The 17373-nt window shown below is 31.5% G+C and overlaps 1 protein-coding gene and 1 long non-coding RNA gene across 4 annotated transcripts in view; one reads left to right on the forward strand and one right to left on the reverse strand.

The window, feature by feature from the left end:
* Positions 1-17373, reverse strand: part of LOC143079982 (uncharacterized) — a 250721-nt gene that overhangs the window by 166877 nt on the left and 66471 nt on the right. The window lies entirely within an intron of this gene.
* The window catches only part of LOC143079981 (short transient receptor potential channel 7-like), a 121098-nt gene that overhangs the window by 21837 nt on the left and 81888 nt on the right, over positions 1-17373 (forward strand). Inside the window, exon 1 of one of the 3 annotated variants that reach the window (XM_076255613.1) lies at positions 6732-6845. The exons of the other annotated variants lie outside the window; for them this stretch is intronic. Within the exon in view, the coding sequence (XP_076111728.1) occupies positions 6830-6845 (16 nt within the window). The 5' untranslated portion in view covers positions 6732-6829. Of the gene's footprint in view, positions 1-6731; positions 6846-17373 lie in introns of those variants that run through there. 3 annotated transcript variants of the gene reach the window in all.

Raw genomic sequence — 17373 nt, forward strand, 5'->3', positions numbered from 1 at the left:
TTTGTCGAGCGTTACTAATGAGTCTTTTGTAGACGAAACGCGCATCTGTCCTAACAAATTTAAAGCCTGGTATCTATGATTAGTTTATTTATTAAATTATACAAATCATGTGTCCACGCTTGCACAAGATCTATATGTCAACAGATTATAGATATAGGAAGATGTGGTGTGAGTGACAATGAGACAACTCTCCATCCAAATAACAATTTAAAAAAGTAAACCATTATAGGTCAATGTACGACCTTCAACACGGAGCCTTGGAGTCTGTATTTGTCATTATAAGTATTGTCTTAGAGACACTCACATTAAAGGGTTTTAATTGATACATGTATATTAACTATGTGTTACATACGTACATGTAACTTATATGTACCAATCCTCTTTGCATCCCTTTAAGTTAAATATTGTAATTCTATCCCATCCATAAATACTTGTTCCGTCATGTAAACTATTATTTTTGCTCTACATATTCCTCAGTTTACATTGACACATTTCACAGAATCAATTAATGCCACAAGCTCCAAGAACTTGCTTTTTTTACCAGATAATAAAACAATTTTAAAACCGATGAGAGATTCATTTATGCTGTAACTGAAAATCAACTATCATATATTTCCTGTTTCAAACATTAGGTAAAAAATCCATACAAAAATGTAAATAAAATTCTTTTCACAAGTTAACATCTTGTCCGGTTACTTGAATATTTAATTTTCAAACGGAAGTCAGTATTGAATTTAGAGTTTTAGAGCATTCGATTCACATGTCCTGGAATAAAAAGATGTATGGCAAATTAAGTTTACATAAGGTTGATTAAAACCCAATTTCTAAAAAGACCTTTTACTGATACATACATATATGACAATGAAAGAAATCGCGTTTAAAACACTTTAGAGTGCGCGACCTACTTTACACTACTAGATTCTTTGGGTAACGTGTGGTATTGATAATTTTTTGTATTGTCTGTGCCAGAATAAAAATAAAGGATAACATGAACTATCCCGAAATAAATTTTCACAAATAGCAACTTCCTCCTATGATGTAATACAATGTATACGTACCAATGACTACCAATAGTGAGAAATATGTAACAGCAAACAACACAACTCAAAACTGAAAGCCAATCTAGAATGTAGGTATATTTGAACACAGGAGGAGATTCGTGACAAAAAGAGAACACAAGGAGAATAGCCAATTTTATTTAAAGGTCAACTTTGCATAAGGAATTTTAAACCCCATTTTCTTAACAATTCTACATTAACATGTACAATGTATTTGAACAGAAAGGACTTTAAGGATGTACTAAGGTGAGGTTTAGGAATTATGTCAGATGTTCGGATTTCTTGGGTTTTTTCTACAATACAGGATAAAATATATTGCCCCATAACACTCATTTTCTTTTCATAGAAGACTTTTAGTTTAAAACAAGTAATTTTCCAAAATTAAAGAAAATTATAGATTTTTTTCTTTCGATTTTAGACGCAAATAATATGTATGCAAATATAATGTCAAAGTCCGAGTCGGCCTTTTCCAGCCATTTTTTTTAAATCAAATATCTTGAAAAGAAGCTCCAAAACCTTCAATATTTCCGACTTATAGTATCAATTCTAAATTCTGGATTTTAACTTCACCTAAGTACATCCTCAAGCGAGGAACCAAATCTTTTTACGGTAAATATCTACTGTACCAATCCTCTTCGCATGCCTTAAAGTAAAATAGTGCACTTCGATACCATCCATAAATACCTGTTCCGTCATGTAAACTGATATTTCTGCTCTACATATTCCTCAGGTTACATTGACACAATACACAGATCAATTAATGCCACAAGCTCCAAGAGCTTAGTTTATTGATATTTATTTATAGTGGATTTGGAATCTAGTTTTGCAACTTATATTAATCCCTTTCCACTTTGCGGGTACGAGTGCTGCCTTTTAGCGGCATTAGCCTGTTCTTTTTCGAAATTTATAAGGGTGTCTTTAACGTGCAAGAGATATGGCTCTCTCTTAACACGGGTCAGCCATTTGTCGTCCCCTTCCGACAGACTATCATCGTTTCCTCAAGACCATACTCGCAAATGGTGTCAAGGGAGAGCCGAAAATTCAGTCCCTAAAATTTCCATCCTAGACGGGAATCGAACCAGGAACCTTTGTGTTAGTAGCCCGATGCACTAACCACTACACCACGGCTTTCGAGCTTGCCTTTTTACTAGATTATGAAACAATTTTAAAACCGATGAGAAATTCATTTATGCTGTACATGTAACTGTAAATCAACTAACATATATTTCCTGTTTCAAACAGTAAGTAAAAAATCCATAAAAAATCTAAATGAAATTCTGTTCACCAGATATCTTGTCCGGTTACTTGAATATTTAACTTTCAAGCCGGAAGTTAGTAATGCTTTTCCTCGTTAGCTGCATGGGTCAGATGATGTATTTGTCATCGCAGTGACGAATTCAGGGGCGGGTGGGGTTCCGGGGGTTGGAACACCCCTTTTTTTGACGATCAATGCATTTGAATGGGAACATGTGGTTGGAACCCCCCTTTTATCCTGTGTTAGGACCCCCTTTTTTAAAAATGGCTGGATCCGCCCCTGCATGATGACATGCATATATATTGTCCTGCAGATCAGTGGAAACAACTATAGGTATATACATGTATTTCGTCTGAAAAAAATCATTAAAGTATGATATTGTTATGCAATATAAATGAGTCTCTCCCTTCCAAAAAATAATTGATTGTCTGAGTAATGTTTCACTTTTCTTTGTATAAAAGTTTAAAATGAAAGAATAATTACGACCCAATTCCTCTTCAAAACTTTAGTTTGCAAAGTTGTCCTTGAATTATTTAAAGCTTTGCATATTAGAGAAGAAAACAGTCATAATTATCATATTTCTACGTTTAAATTAAAGCATGTACAGTACTAATTAACTATGCATTTATTTTCCCTTTTATTGCGGAACACTTTGACTGTCTTCATATAGGACATTAATAAATTATATGACATATAATCAAGGGAACTACAAATAATTTCCTTGAAATACTTTAGTAATAAATGTACTTTTAATGGTTAATAAATGTATTAATTGAATTGTATAAGTTGCTTTCAAGCGAAAAGTCAAAAGTTCATAATGGTTAAAATGGTATAATCAAAATATGTGTTGTGAATAGAGTGTCTTTAAATCTTTAAGTTGAATATTTTATTTTGTTTTTACATTTGCCTGTGTAGATTTTGCATGGTGATGTGATTTTTGTGCACTTTTAAAAATATTATGGTCGTCCAAAAGTTATTTTTTTAAACCGGTCAAAATGTTTCTATTGCTGTAGATGATCAATGTTAACTGTTATGGAATATCTGTGTCAGAGATAACCATGTATATGTCCTAATAATTGTAACCACAATCCCGGACCTTGTTTTTGATATCACCAAATGTGTTATGAAAATAAGAAACATGACGGGTTGCACAATAAGTGCAGGATCTGCCTACGTTTATATAATACCTGAGATCAACCTAAGTTTTTTATAGGGCTCTTGTTGCTCAATCTTGAGTTTTACATGCAGTGTTGTGTGGACTTGTATGACAGTGTGTCGTCTTTTCTTATTTGTCATGCTGGTGTTAGGTTTTTTTCTTTCTACAGACTTGTCAATTTGGAAAATACTTCTGCATTCGTCAAAACTCGGTCGATTCCGTACACAGTAGCGGATTCACACGAGGATTGCCGATTGTATTCGTCTGCTATCACCCGCCTCTTTTTTGTGAATATTTTTATTGGAATGACAAATTATGATGAATTAAGCTGCGACTCATGAGTTTGGTAGTCAATGAATAAACTTTTCATCGTATGTTTATACTCAAGTTTGCTAGACAAAATCATTAATGTAACTATGATTGGAAAATGTGTAAACACTTGTGATCTTGTTGATAATCTTCAAAGTGGAAAAAACGACAAAAGCATTTTTCAAGCTCTCGAAATGCTGTTTAGTATCAATCGTTATATATTGGTGTAATTGTGTTTTCTTCGATTATTAATGTGTTTAGTTCGTCTGGAACATATGTATACATTAAGTTTCTTGTCAAAAGCTTTGAAAACAAAATCTATCGCTTTGTAAGCATTAATTTTGTTAATATTTTGTATCAATTAATTCTGAGCTTACATACGAATATAATCAAGGCTATTTGTATTTTTTTTTCCACCCTTATTTAAAGTCATATGAAACCAGTGAGTAGTGAAAAATAATGTTTATCCAATTCTTGAACCAATGCATGTATATATCATAAACTTAGAACTCTGTGCACGATTTTGTCATTTTTTACGCAAATATATCGTATAATCGTCAATTTTTTTCCCTCTCCGTCTGTTATGATTTAACAAATATGGCTGCTCATTAAATGTCGTGTTTTAAAGCCGAAGTTTACCGATTTTCACCTTATAGTAAATAAATAACAAAAAGCATGGGTATTGAGCACGTGTTTAACATGTACAATCAGATAATTGTTTATTTTAATGACAGATCCATGCGTATTGCGATCGCCGGAATTTTACGAGGAGGGTTACGCTCAGATCACTATGCATACGGAAAATAAGTCGGCGAATTGCTTCCTGGAAGCAAGCAATTAAAACCAAATAAACTTCTTCTAAATGTGGACATATTAAAGAATTTTCCTCAGAAAAAAGTATATATACATAAGTTGTATAATGAAAACTATCCATTTAGTTATAAAAAACATATGCATGATTTTTTTTAAATTTCAGGTTTCTTATGACTTTAATGTTATGGCCTATACTTAAACACAAAATTGCGAAATAGGGGTGAAACTGGACTTCCTCGGTATAACATGTATCTACAAATAATACAGATGTTTTAACCAAAAATATGTCTCGGACTTAAAGTGACATGTGTATCTTTATTTTATTCGGGAGAGATCCGTTTGCGCGAAAAATGTGTCCTTTTGCGCCACAACATGTTTTCTCTAATGCTACGTTTGCGCCACCTGTTTTAAAATTATATGGTATCATTTGCGCCAAAAATAAAACATACGACTGCGCCAAATAGAGGCAAAATGACTTCCCTACTTCTTTATTTGGACTTGGAACCGACAGTTTATACGGCAAATGTTTCCTTTTCTGAAACATACCTTCTTCTTACTACTGATGCATGGGTTCTTCTCAATTTAACATATGTAGTAGCTTGTAAATTCACTTTATTGTCCAAAAACACAAACATTGAAGGATGAAACGCATAAAAGAGTTCATAATAATTCCTGTGGAATGCTTCTGTTCCATTACTGCGGTACGTCTTGCGCTAGATAGGGTTTCATCTATGAATGGTGGGAACAAAGCACTGTGTCATCAACATACATGGCTAAAACATAATCATCATAATCTTCTATTTTCTTCTCTTACCATCTTACGGCATATCTTGTATTAAATATTCAGCAAAGCAACAAGTTTTCTTCTATCTCTGTACATGGACTTTCTAATGCATTTCAAGTCATTTCTCTCCAGATGCTCATCTTTCGGGTGAAATATCTCCGAAATATGATATTTGAAAGATAAAAATAAGAATGAATCGTTATTATTTAAGATCGAAAGTGTATTGATAAATTGGCTCAAATAAGTTCCAAATATTGGCGCAATTGATACATTTGGAAAACAAAATTTGGCGCAAATGATACCCCTGAAAAACAGTAATTGGCGCAAAAGGACTTCTGCCCTTTATGGTTTACCGTCTTAATCAACATTTAAATTATAGGAGAAATGATATATATTACCCAATCAAAACTTTTTTTTTTTATTATTCATGAACATATGACTTTAAACACATTTGGTTTGCCAGCAGTTGAATTTCAAACTTTTCCTGAACAGACTGAGTGCTCTATATGTATTTCTACATGAAAAAAAAATGATTTCGCTTTTCAAACTAATGTCTGTGTGTTCAATGGGAGCCTATCCAACAACAACAAAGTTATACTCAAACACAAAATGGTATGACATGGTCTTGAGTATTTAGTACAGACATCTTTTTTTCTTTGTGCATTAAGGTGACTTAAACATCTTGTACGTTTTATTTTCGATTACATACGTGCAAACAGGAATGCTCGAAAACAGCACCAATTTTCCCATCGGCAGCATTAATTTTCATATTTGAATATTCAAAAAGGAGTGGTATTTTCAAAACATAGTGCGTTGTGAAATACTATCAATTTACGACTTTTCCATAAAAGTTTATCTTTGATCACACGCTGAAGGCTGCTAGCCTAGTTATGCATCTCTAAACTATCTAGATTATGTCGAGAACATTTTATCACCAGTATAATTATCAAAGATTTTCATTTAAACTAAAAGTTACCGGACATCTCACCTTAGCTATTAAATATTGATGAAATTGAATTACATCAATAGACAACAAAGCAAAGTGTTTAATCTGGTCAATATTTTACATCCGTCTTTTCCTGATAGAAATTTGAAAACATGTAAACAAGATAAGCCATAGAACAACCGTGTTCAATATCTTTTGTTATTAATTAAAAGGAGCATATTACTTTCTGCCAATAACAATGTTACTAAAATGATATAACTCAAATGTTGCGCCATTACTTCCTGAATATAATACTTAAATAATATAATTCGAATTTTATGCCATTTAGCAAAGAATTATTGCAAATTGTATTTAATCAATTTATTTAGATTGCATGTTAATAATCTGGCTCGTATGGTTAAAAGTGCGAACGAACATTCGACTCGAAACAAATAGTTCTTCCTGATTTGAATTGATTTCAAAGTTAAACGTTTTAGCATTCTTACAGGATATAGCAACGTCAAGGAATATGCAACAAGACGAAGGTAAGACCTTGAGTAGGGGGTAGAGGGGGTATAAAGAGGGAAATATTTAAAATCTTTAAAAAGAACATTTCAGACAGTTTATACAGGTTTAAAAATCGCAATTTTCAGAACTCTGTTATAATGGAAATGGTTTACTTTACTTTGTTTTCTCTTTCTTATTAAGACTCGTATCCTTCCTCACAATATCGGCTATTATTACTAACAATGTCAATAAGCTGGCAGAAATATTACTTTCTGGCATTTTCCAATGAAGGAAACTTCAGAATATTGTAAAGGTGCACAGTAAGTACCTATTGGAATTCAGATAATTTTACGCTATAACATATTGAAGTTGAAATGAACTGAGAATCGTCAATCTAGATGTTTAACGCCTTTTTTTCTCGTGTGTGATCATGTACACGAACAGTAAATTTTAGACCTGATATATTTAACCCCATTTTAACACATATACATGTAGTTGAACATATGTTTTTTGGGTTAGCGTATTTTGAAAATATATGGAAGTATAATAGGTACATTTTTTTTTTTAAATGTAAAAAAAAAAGATTACTGCAATAGTGTTAAGTAAACTTTATAACTATAATATATGAACATAATATGGAGTTAAAGAATTCACAAGATTTGTTTATGACCCAAAAATTGCTGAGCCTATGTTTTGAGAAAAGTTCATTGCAATATAATATACTAGTCAACAAAAGTAACGATACACAAGTTCAAACTCCCCTATATCTTTAATTATAATAATAAGTAAAAACTGTTAAATTATCCGACGAAAAACATTCATAAATAGAAAAATCTGGTCAAATTGAATGCATAGGGGTCATATTGTTGAATGAATGAATTTATTTATTTGCAAAAAGCATTTACATGCTATGGCAATCAAAACATATATTACATATATGACACAATAATAAACAGCAGAAAACAACACATCATACAAAGTTAAGTAAGAATTTGACATCTCATTTTCCATGCTGCCTTAATATAATTACATAATTTTATAGTTACAATGTTGGGCAAAATGGTGACAAAAGTCGGCTCTTTAATTTCGAAGATGAGATATGAGTATCCATATATCTGCAAAGGCATTCAAAACTTTAAGCAGACCATGTTTCAGTTAAAAGTTTAAAGTTGTAATATCGTTTTTTTTTAATTTTTGGCAATTTTTGAAATAACAAAAATGGCAAAAAAATCGAGTATTTGCCTTAAATCAAAAGGTTTTGATAAGAAATTACACCCTGTAAATATAAGACCAAGCGGGCAATTATTTATCTTTACTGCAGTGTATCGTATTTTTATATTAAATATACATTGCTTTGTTGACTATTATACAAACGTATTGTTTTTAAAGGTGGTAAATGAACTTCAAAGAAAAATGGTGAAAAAACGATCAGTTTAAAAAAAATTGTAATGAACAAAATTAACAATGCCATTCAACTTTGAAAACCCACAGCGTAGTTTATAATCAATCTTATCGTTTGCACAGTAAATAATATTCTTACTGCGACGAGAAGAAACAAGTCACAGATAACCGACTCTATAACTATACACTTACAAAGAAATAATGTATTTATAATATCATCTTTCTGACGTGTTTTATCACCTACGTTTTTTATGCGAACTATTCATTTCAACATTAAGATTATAAAAATCAACCTATTATCATGAAAAAAAAAATCAACTTGAAAATTGTTGTGTTTCAGTCTTCTCGTGTCGAGTGTTGTCTCATTTGTAATCATACCACATCTTCTTTTTTATATCACATGCCACTGTTCTACCATGACTAAGTACTGTGAATTCATTTATTTTTTGAAGGTATCAATTTTCGTGGGTTGAGGAAAACGTGCAGTTTTGAATTCGTGGTTCATTTGTACCAACGAAACCCATGAAATTTGGTACTTAAAGAATAATAATGAAATCTTTATATTATTTTTAAAGTCTCAGTAATTGAAAAAAATCACAAACTTTTTTGAAAGTTCTACAACTACTGTCGTGACATTTTTTCCAATTTCTGCATCTATTGTGATAATAAATTATCAGAGACGCATTAAATATACCCATGAGGACGTTATATTTTTTTTTAATGCAAAATGATAAATTAACGTAGAGATTTATCTTGAGGATTTCTTTCAACAGTTCTACAATATTCTATAGTACTGCACTGCATTATATTCAATTAAATAAATACCATTATAGTGTAAATAGTTCATACATTCTAAAATTTTATGTAATATTACATTCATTTCATTGTTATGCTTTTCTCGTTGTAATGGTTTTATTGTTCGTACTATTGAAATGATTTTAAAACTTTTTTTTGATAAAACAACACGTTTAATTTTGAAATTTCTCAATGATCGTGTCAAATAAATTCGTTCAAATTTATTGGTAGATCGTAGTAATCGAATTTAATACATAAAATAGATTACGAGAATTACCAAAAATATTGAACAGTATGTACAACAGACTTTCAAACTACATGTACCAGTAACAGACACATAAGACATCCAAATGAAGACAAACACGACTGAACATTGTCAAGAAAGTCTAACTTGATCAAAGGACAAACTATGATGGGGTTAATGCAGATTTACGTACGCACAAAACCTCCTCCTATGTTGAAGTAAACCGGTACTTTACAAATTGTTAAATTATCCGCCCTTATGTTTCAGTGTAAATCTTTTGCTTGCTTGTATAGTCTCGAATTTCGAATTTCGTTTTATTCAGCCTTGTTCTCCGTAGGGCCATGCGTCAACTTAAACCTTATTGAATTCATAACGAGTATCTTGTATTAGTAAATATAGTTAATTCCTTTGTGAACGCTTCAAAAACAATCATTTTGTGCTGAGTAATCAGTTATCAATCAGTTCCATACGCGAAAATTCGTTTAGAATTATGTTTACCTGTGCGTAGAATAATTTTTCAGGAAATGAACACAACTTCACCTTTTAACATTTTTCTAAAGATTTCATAAAATCAAATGAAATATCTATTTAAGACTTCTAACTTCAATTAACAAATCACTCTGGTTCCGATGACTCTATTCGGATTTGCACATGATTATTTTGATATTAATGTTAACAAGTAATTTCAATTAATTTACATCAATTTTGTACATTTATCTTGATAACATTTAGATAAACACGCAACTCTTTAATAAAAATATGTCACATTAAGCGAATTAATTCAAAGAACATCAGTACCACAATGTTTGACCGAGGTATAGACATAGGTTAATACGGACTTGTATCATCTAGGAGTGAAACCAGTTTGACTAAACAGGATGTTTAAATACGCAGCCACGTCAAATGCCTCGTGTAGTATATAGACTGTCACGCTATCTACACGAAATACAAATGTAACTCGCGCAACTGTGTTTAGGGCTCATTATTACATACATCGGGGACATATGTATACGTACATGTTTAAAATATAGTAGCGGGCCTGTTTAAGATTAATTTATGTCATTTTCAGGGTCCGTATTCATTTCCAGCCACTTTTATTTGGGCGAACGTACCCATTGGGTTAACTATTACTTTTTCTCTCCCTGATCATGCATGAAATATGTGTTACTGAATGTATAAATAGATTCTACGGTGATAATGAATTATGAATATTGTACTACAATATCGTACACCAAAACTAGGTAATGACCTATTATTATATTTGCAATATATTTTTCCGTCCGTTCTTTCGTCTGTTTATATGTTCACCCTTGACCAACACTTTTATAAGGAAATACTGGCTTTATAAATGTATTTGGTCATCAGTTTGAAAGTAGAGCTATTATGGGTTGTAGTGTTTTGATCTATCAGACACCTACTTGTTTATGTCGTTTGGTCACTGGTTCATAGACGTTTACACCATACTGTAATCCACCTCTAGGATGTTATTTCTGAAATGAATACTTATATTAAACAAAGTCATGACGATTTATATAACACGCTTGCATATTATCAATCACAGTCATGATATATTGTATATAGATAATAGTATGAGTTTCCTCGTTTAAAGGAAAATCCAGGTCTTTACTTTAGAATTCAAAAGTTTTGTGATTGATAAGTTTGATGTTTTAAAGTAGGACCTTTTTTTTTTACATCGGCTTCCGAGTAGTTATGGTTCAAAATACTGGCATTGTAACTGCACTTTCATATTTTCCATTCGTCTGTATACCGTATTTTTGTTTTGCTCAATAACCAAAGGGACTAATAGTTTGCCATTATATGCAATTAAATAAACTTAATTTATTTAGAGTCAATATTGATTTCTCCTTCAATTGTGTATTTTTATAATGCAAGCTTGGACAAAAAAATATTTGGGATGGTCAACTATCATAGAAAACAAGAGATAACAGTCAAGTTGTACTAAACAAATCGAAAAAAAGTGGGAACAGTGTAAACTAATATTTAAACGGTTTTATCGTAAATATTTACAAACCATTAAAAAGGGGGAGGGGTGTCTTTATTGTTGATCCTTCCGGGTTTCTCGTCGTTAGTGCGTGTAGGAGTATATGCCTAAGTACTTCGTCCAATTAGCTATGTGTTATGAATTTGTAGCCATGTACTGGGATGTACCGGGAGAGTGCAAAGCTTTTGAGAGTACGCGAAGGTTTACATTTTCAATAGTTTCATTATTTGGTCAACAATGATTGTTTATTGTTTGTATAACGCGAGGTAATTGTGAAATATCTGGAAAGAGAATCAATCTATGGGACGATAAAAAACGAACAAAATTCCCTGCTGTTGCTTAACCGGATTTTACAAACTTCCTTGATTTATTATACTGTTTTTTTATATTTATTTATCGGCATATGATATTTATTTAATTTCATCATAAATATCAAAACAATGAACAGAACATGTTTGTAGTATTTTCAGTGCATTCAAATACAGTCTATCTATCAAACTAGCAATTTGTAACCTGGAAAAAAAATGTTGTATAACTGTACTACATCTCATATCTGTATTCACTTGACAATTTATTTTTCTTCAATAAATCGGTAAATCATAGAAGCGTGATTCAGAACAGTTATCTCATTTTCAATTTTGTGATGTATGATTAAGATATTTTATATCAATAAATATCCTCAAAGGCATAAATACCAGATATCGCCAGTAAAATATTGTATTAACTTATATTTATGATCCATCTTTGTGTCTGGAGACACCTAAAGCTTCTGTTTAATTATCTGAGAAAACCTTCCGGATTCGTTGTCAGGGTTTCCTTAGACAAAAATCAACGCTTAAATTCTTGAAAAGCACATGCTCATGATAAAGAACAATAAAACGTATTTCATATGTAATTAGAGCCCTTATATAATTAAAACTGAAAAGTAGGATTATATTTATAATTTAATATTCCATCTTTTTATTCAAAAAAAAAAAAACAAAACAAGGTGCATTTATATATAAAAAAAAATCTTCAAGCTTGATGGAATCACATGATAAGAATCGGCAGTTAAACAGTTCTTCCATTATTAAAATTAAAGTTAATTTTAATGTGAGCCAATGATGTAGTCAGGTAGAGTTCATAGGCGGATCAAGGGGGTCCTGGCGCCCAACCCTTCTTTTGTGGGAAAAAAATTGGTTGATTATATAGGGAATCACTGAAGCAAGACTGGAGCGGGCCCCCCTTAGGTCAGTCAGTGGCCCCCTTACAAAAAGTTCTGGATCCACGACTGAAGTTTTGAAGTAATCTGGAGTTTAAAATTGATAATTTAATTCTGAAGAGCATAAGGTAAGAAGCAAAAATAAGCTTAAAAAATATTGATAGGTTATGGAACGCCTTTTCAAGATATTCGATTTTTTTTCCAGAATGGCGGGGGAAAAAAGCTGACTCTTAGGTCTCAAATCGTAAGATAAGAAATCTAGAATCTGCTAAATCTTTTGTTAAACTACCTCTCATGATTTTTTAAAGTCTAAATCTTAGTTGTTAATTTCTGTTGCATTGGTCTCTTGTGAAGAGTTGTCTTATGAGCATCATACCACATCTTCTTTTTTATATACTGAGAAAAGAAAAAATGGCGATATTTGGGGCAAAATATTTTACCTTGTATCGTAAGAAAACACACAAGGAGTCTAAGCGTCTTTAATACAAAACATTCGTAACCTGACATCCTTACTATAAATTGATCTCCAACTTTATTAAAAAACTTTTTTTTAAGAATGATTACTGCTTGAACCATTAACTTCACTTAAATGCGATGTAAATCCTTAAAGGTACGAAAATACCACAAGATCATCTTTGGAAGACAGACTATAACAATTCCATTAAAAAAAGTTAAAACGTTACAAATACTACCCAGAAAGTTGAAACATTTAGGAACACGAACTTCAATAAGATCTGCAAGTATACCCAGGTGCCCCGAAGGGATCATCATTTCCAGTGCATGTTAGAGAAGTGCCATCCATTGTAATGTTACCTTTGTTACGATCTAATACTGCATTTCAAGACAGAATATGTAGTTCTCGATCTCTTAAACCTAACTAATTCAAATTAAATAAACAAGTGGTACTGTGAAATCTGAAAACCATAAGATAAAACAAATATTAAAAGAAGAAGAAATTTAATCGTTTTATTAAAAATTGATAGCTAACAACGGTCGAGTTCTATCTGACTGTTCTCTTTTCTTACAACTTTAAAGATCGTTTGGCGACAGAAGTATACTTCGATATGGAAAAAAAAACAGTTTGTCGTGATATATAAAACCTTGTTTGTTTGAATTTTCGAACTCAATTAAATATATTAAGAAATAATTACACATTATTGATTTTACCACGAAAGTAGATTAAATATTAATAATTCATAGTACTTTTGAAATAGACGTGACACAATTATGTTCGGTCAAATCAGAGGATATTGCATATATTTTTAATTGCTTTAACAATAAGAATTAATCTAAATGTTATGACTGAAATAGTGATTTATAGTTTCAGAGGTAGATTGTTACTTTTGCCAAAAACAATGATGGTACCCTACATACATATACATGTACGAAGCACGTTAAGTGTAACGTTAAATTTGTATAACAGTATGTCCTTATTAAACATACGTGTATATTTGTCTGTTTTATGAACAAAAAACACGAAGATCTTTTCAAAAATTAAAAAAAATCCGCGAGACTCATGCAAATGATATCATTGTCACAATAGTATATTAAAAGATGTGGTTTGATTTCCAATCAGACAACTCTCCATCAGAGACCAAATGACTCAAGTGGCTTTTTCTTGGATACAGCGCAACAACTCAAAACCAGATTTAGAAAAAAAAGGTTCAAACTGTATGTCGACCTATGTACATGTATGTTTTTTTGAAATGGTTTTGTTTGTTTGGGGCGTTATGCACCAAAACATAGAAATAGTCTATACAACGCAGTGAATGTGAAGACAGCTCTTTTTTATGTGGTCTTTATTAATGTGTGTATTGCTGTGTATTGACAAAAGATACAAGAGGAGGGTTGGGATACCACAAACATGTTTACCCCATCTCTTGTTTGCGCATATCCATAGTCAGGAGCCTCTAGCCTTTGTTATTATTCCAAATTTAAATCTGGTACACATTTTTGGTAAGGGCCCAGCTGAAGTTTGCCTCTAGGGATTTCCACATTGGTAGCATTTGGCTGTTTGGTCGGATTGTTGTTTCTTTGACATATTCCCCATATCCATTCTCAATTTTATCGATATTCATACTTCCTTAACCACAGGAAATATTCTAATTGTTTGTTCACACGTAATATGTGCATACATGTATGTAACATTATGTTTTTGACCAGAACTTCGGCTCAAGATTAACCAAAGCAAAATATAGAAACAGACGGTCATGACAAGAAGTGGTATCAGATGTAAATGAGTTAATAAGTTCATTGTGAAATGCCATACAGCAACATATAGTTCATTTGGGCTCTGTTGGATAGTTGTCCAATTGACAGTCATTGTAAACATTTTTTATGATCGATAGAAATGTATATCATTATAAAGTATGATCATTATGATGAACCTATGTCTATGGTTCTTATTTCATGTCGTTCGGACAACCAGTAGAGCTGTCTTGGAATATATATAATTATATATATGGTATGAGATTATAGTCTAATTACAATCTGGTTGAAATACAAATGATGGGTCCTCGTTTCAGTTACAAACAGATGCGATCTTTGCAAGTTAGAAGTAATTTTAATGGTATTTTAATTATAATGAAATTAATTATTACTTAAAGATGAATGTAGTAGAAAAGCACTGCTAAACCAGTTAAAGAAAAGTACCAGAAAGGATACATGCGAGGCACTTAACGAACGTGTAAACTAGTTTTGAAAGTTTAGCTGACATATATAGGTAAATTGATAAACAGTTCTACAGGTACATGTAGTGCTAGCTTGAATAATGGTTTATTATGAGCATGTTTTTATGATACAATTTGTTTACGAATCTACGTACATTTGTAGCTGTGCAAATATGAGTTTAGAACTTCTCCAGGTAAAGTTGACATCTAACTTCTGTCTGGTCTACAAAGCTCTCATGAAAACAGTTTTCATTGGTACTTTTGTCATTTTTGGTCATAAGTGAAACAGACTAATATTGTCACGTGACCACGTATAATAAGTACGGTACTCATCATGTTTTCAAAGAGCCATAGTGCAACAATTATATATTGATTCAATAATTAATTAATTCATTTTGTCATCCAGTTTAATATTTTAAAGTGGTAATACATAAAATGACACCAAGTGACATTTAAGTCGACGGGAAATTAAAATACTGAACTATTAAAATTTAGTATACTTAGTAAGAATTTCCTATTTAGATGTAGACACGATATTTTAATTTATCGCCAAATGCACCAACAATATAGCCCACTGGCATGTGACTGACTTTAATCAACTTACTTCTCAGTCAAACTATGATTTTCGAAAAAAAATCGATATTTCGTCATAAAAGACAAGATTGAACTCTGCGTATGTAGTTAAAGAAGCTTACAAATTCAGATTACGATTTAAATATATGGGTCATATACAATAGTCTGTCAGATATGACTTACAGGTTATTAAGTTCGGGTAAAACTCGTGTATATAGCAAGTACATAAAATGGATAAGAAACATAGGGCGAGATTTAAAAGCAGTAATCAATGAAAATAGACAGCACCATTGCCAAAAGAAATCGTAAAAACACAACACAGACATACAATAGTTCGCAAAACACTACACAGAAGAAAAAACTATAACGATTGAGTCATAATTATATGACCCCGCCAACAACCGGGGTTGAACTCAGTTTCTCCATATGGACGAACAGCTCTTGGTTCACTAGCTGTACCCGCTGTAGGACTCCCAAGAAAGTAAATATCTCTGATAAAGTCGGATTCGGTAATGTCAAAATCGAGAGAAAACACATGATTGTAACTATACCAGTGGTACATGTACAGAACTTATACTTGGTCTTTTGAGAACCAGACATTGCATAACAGTCACCTTATGACAATTCAAAGGTGTGACTTAGACTTTACCATAAGGAATTCTTAATATATTATTACTGATATTTAAGCATCAACCCTCTATCAAGTAAATCATAATCATGATTATTCATGTGCACAAATTGTACTTTACACATGCTTTAATTCCTACATTGCTTATTAGAAATTTCAAAATACATGTAGATATGGTAGATATATAAGTTTTTTTAAATTACAAAATAGTAAGTAAAACACAAACAGTCAGCATGTACAAAATGGTTGTCATAATTTAATTATCACGCAATTACACGTAAAATGCAATGTATGTATGTGTATAAATATTATTAAATTCATAGATATGTATTTTAAAACTTTCTGCATTACAAGTACTGAAAACAGACAATAAAACAATATTTACATTGTGTATTCCCATTTGAGCAGACAATGTGTAATGTTAAGATAATAACTCTGAACTACCATAGAACTAATTGACTTAATTCCAACGGTCAAAGCCGTAGATAAAGAAGACATGAACTTTATCATCCAGGAAAAATCATTGAATGACTACTTGAGGCCAACAATCCTCTTATAAATAAATGCTTAAGCGCAATCATGAATAAAAATTTGATTTGTAACATAGCTGTCTTTGACAACTAAAAGCTGCAGCGTTTAGTTTTACATGACATTGGTTATTTAGGGAACAAGACAAATTAAAAGTATCATGTGCATAAAGATCATTCTTGGAAGTTTTAAGTATAAGACTGTATTTGACGACTAAAAAGCTGCGGCGTTTAGTTAAACATTGTATTGGTTATGTAAAGAACACGACATACTAAGAATAATGTGCATGAATAGTATTCTTGGGAGTTTTAAGGAATAAGACATATTAAGTATATTGTGAATATTAATAGTATTTTTGGAAGGTTTAAGGAATAAGACATTTTAAGTATATTGTGCATATTAAATAGTTTTCTTGGAAGTTTTAAGGAATTAGACATACTAAGTATATTGTGCATATTCAATAATATTCTTGGAAGTTGTAAGGAATTAGATATACTAAGTACATTGTGCATACTAGTAAATATA

This window comes from Mytilus galloprovincialis, chromosome 6, assembly GCF_965363235.1.
Source record: "Mytilus galloprovincialis chromosome 6, xbMytGall1.hap1.1, whole genome shotgun sequence".
NCBI classification, from domain to species: Eukaryota; Metazoa; Mollusca; class Bivalvia; order Mytilida; family Mytilidae; genus Mytilus; species Mytilus galloprovincialis.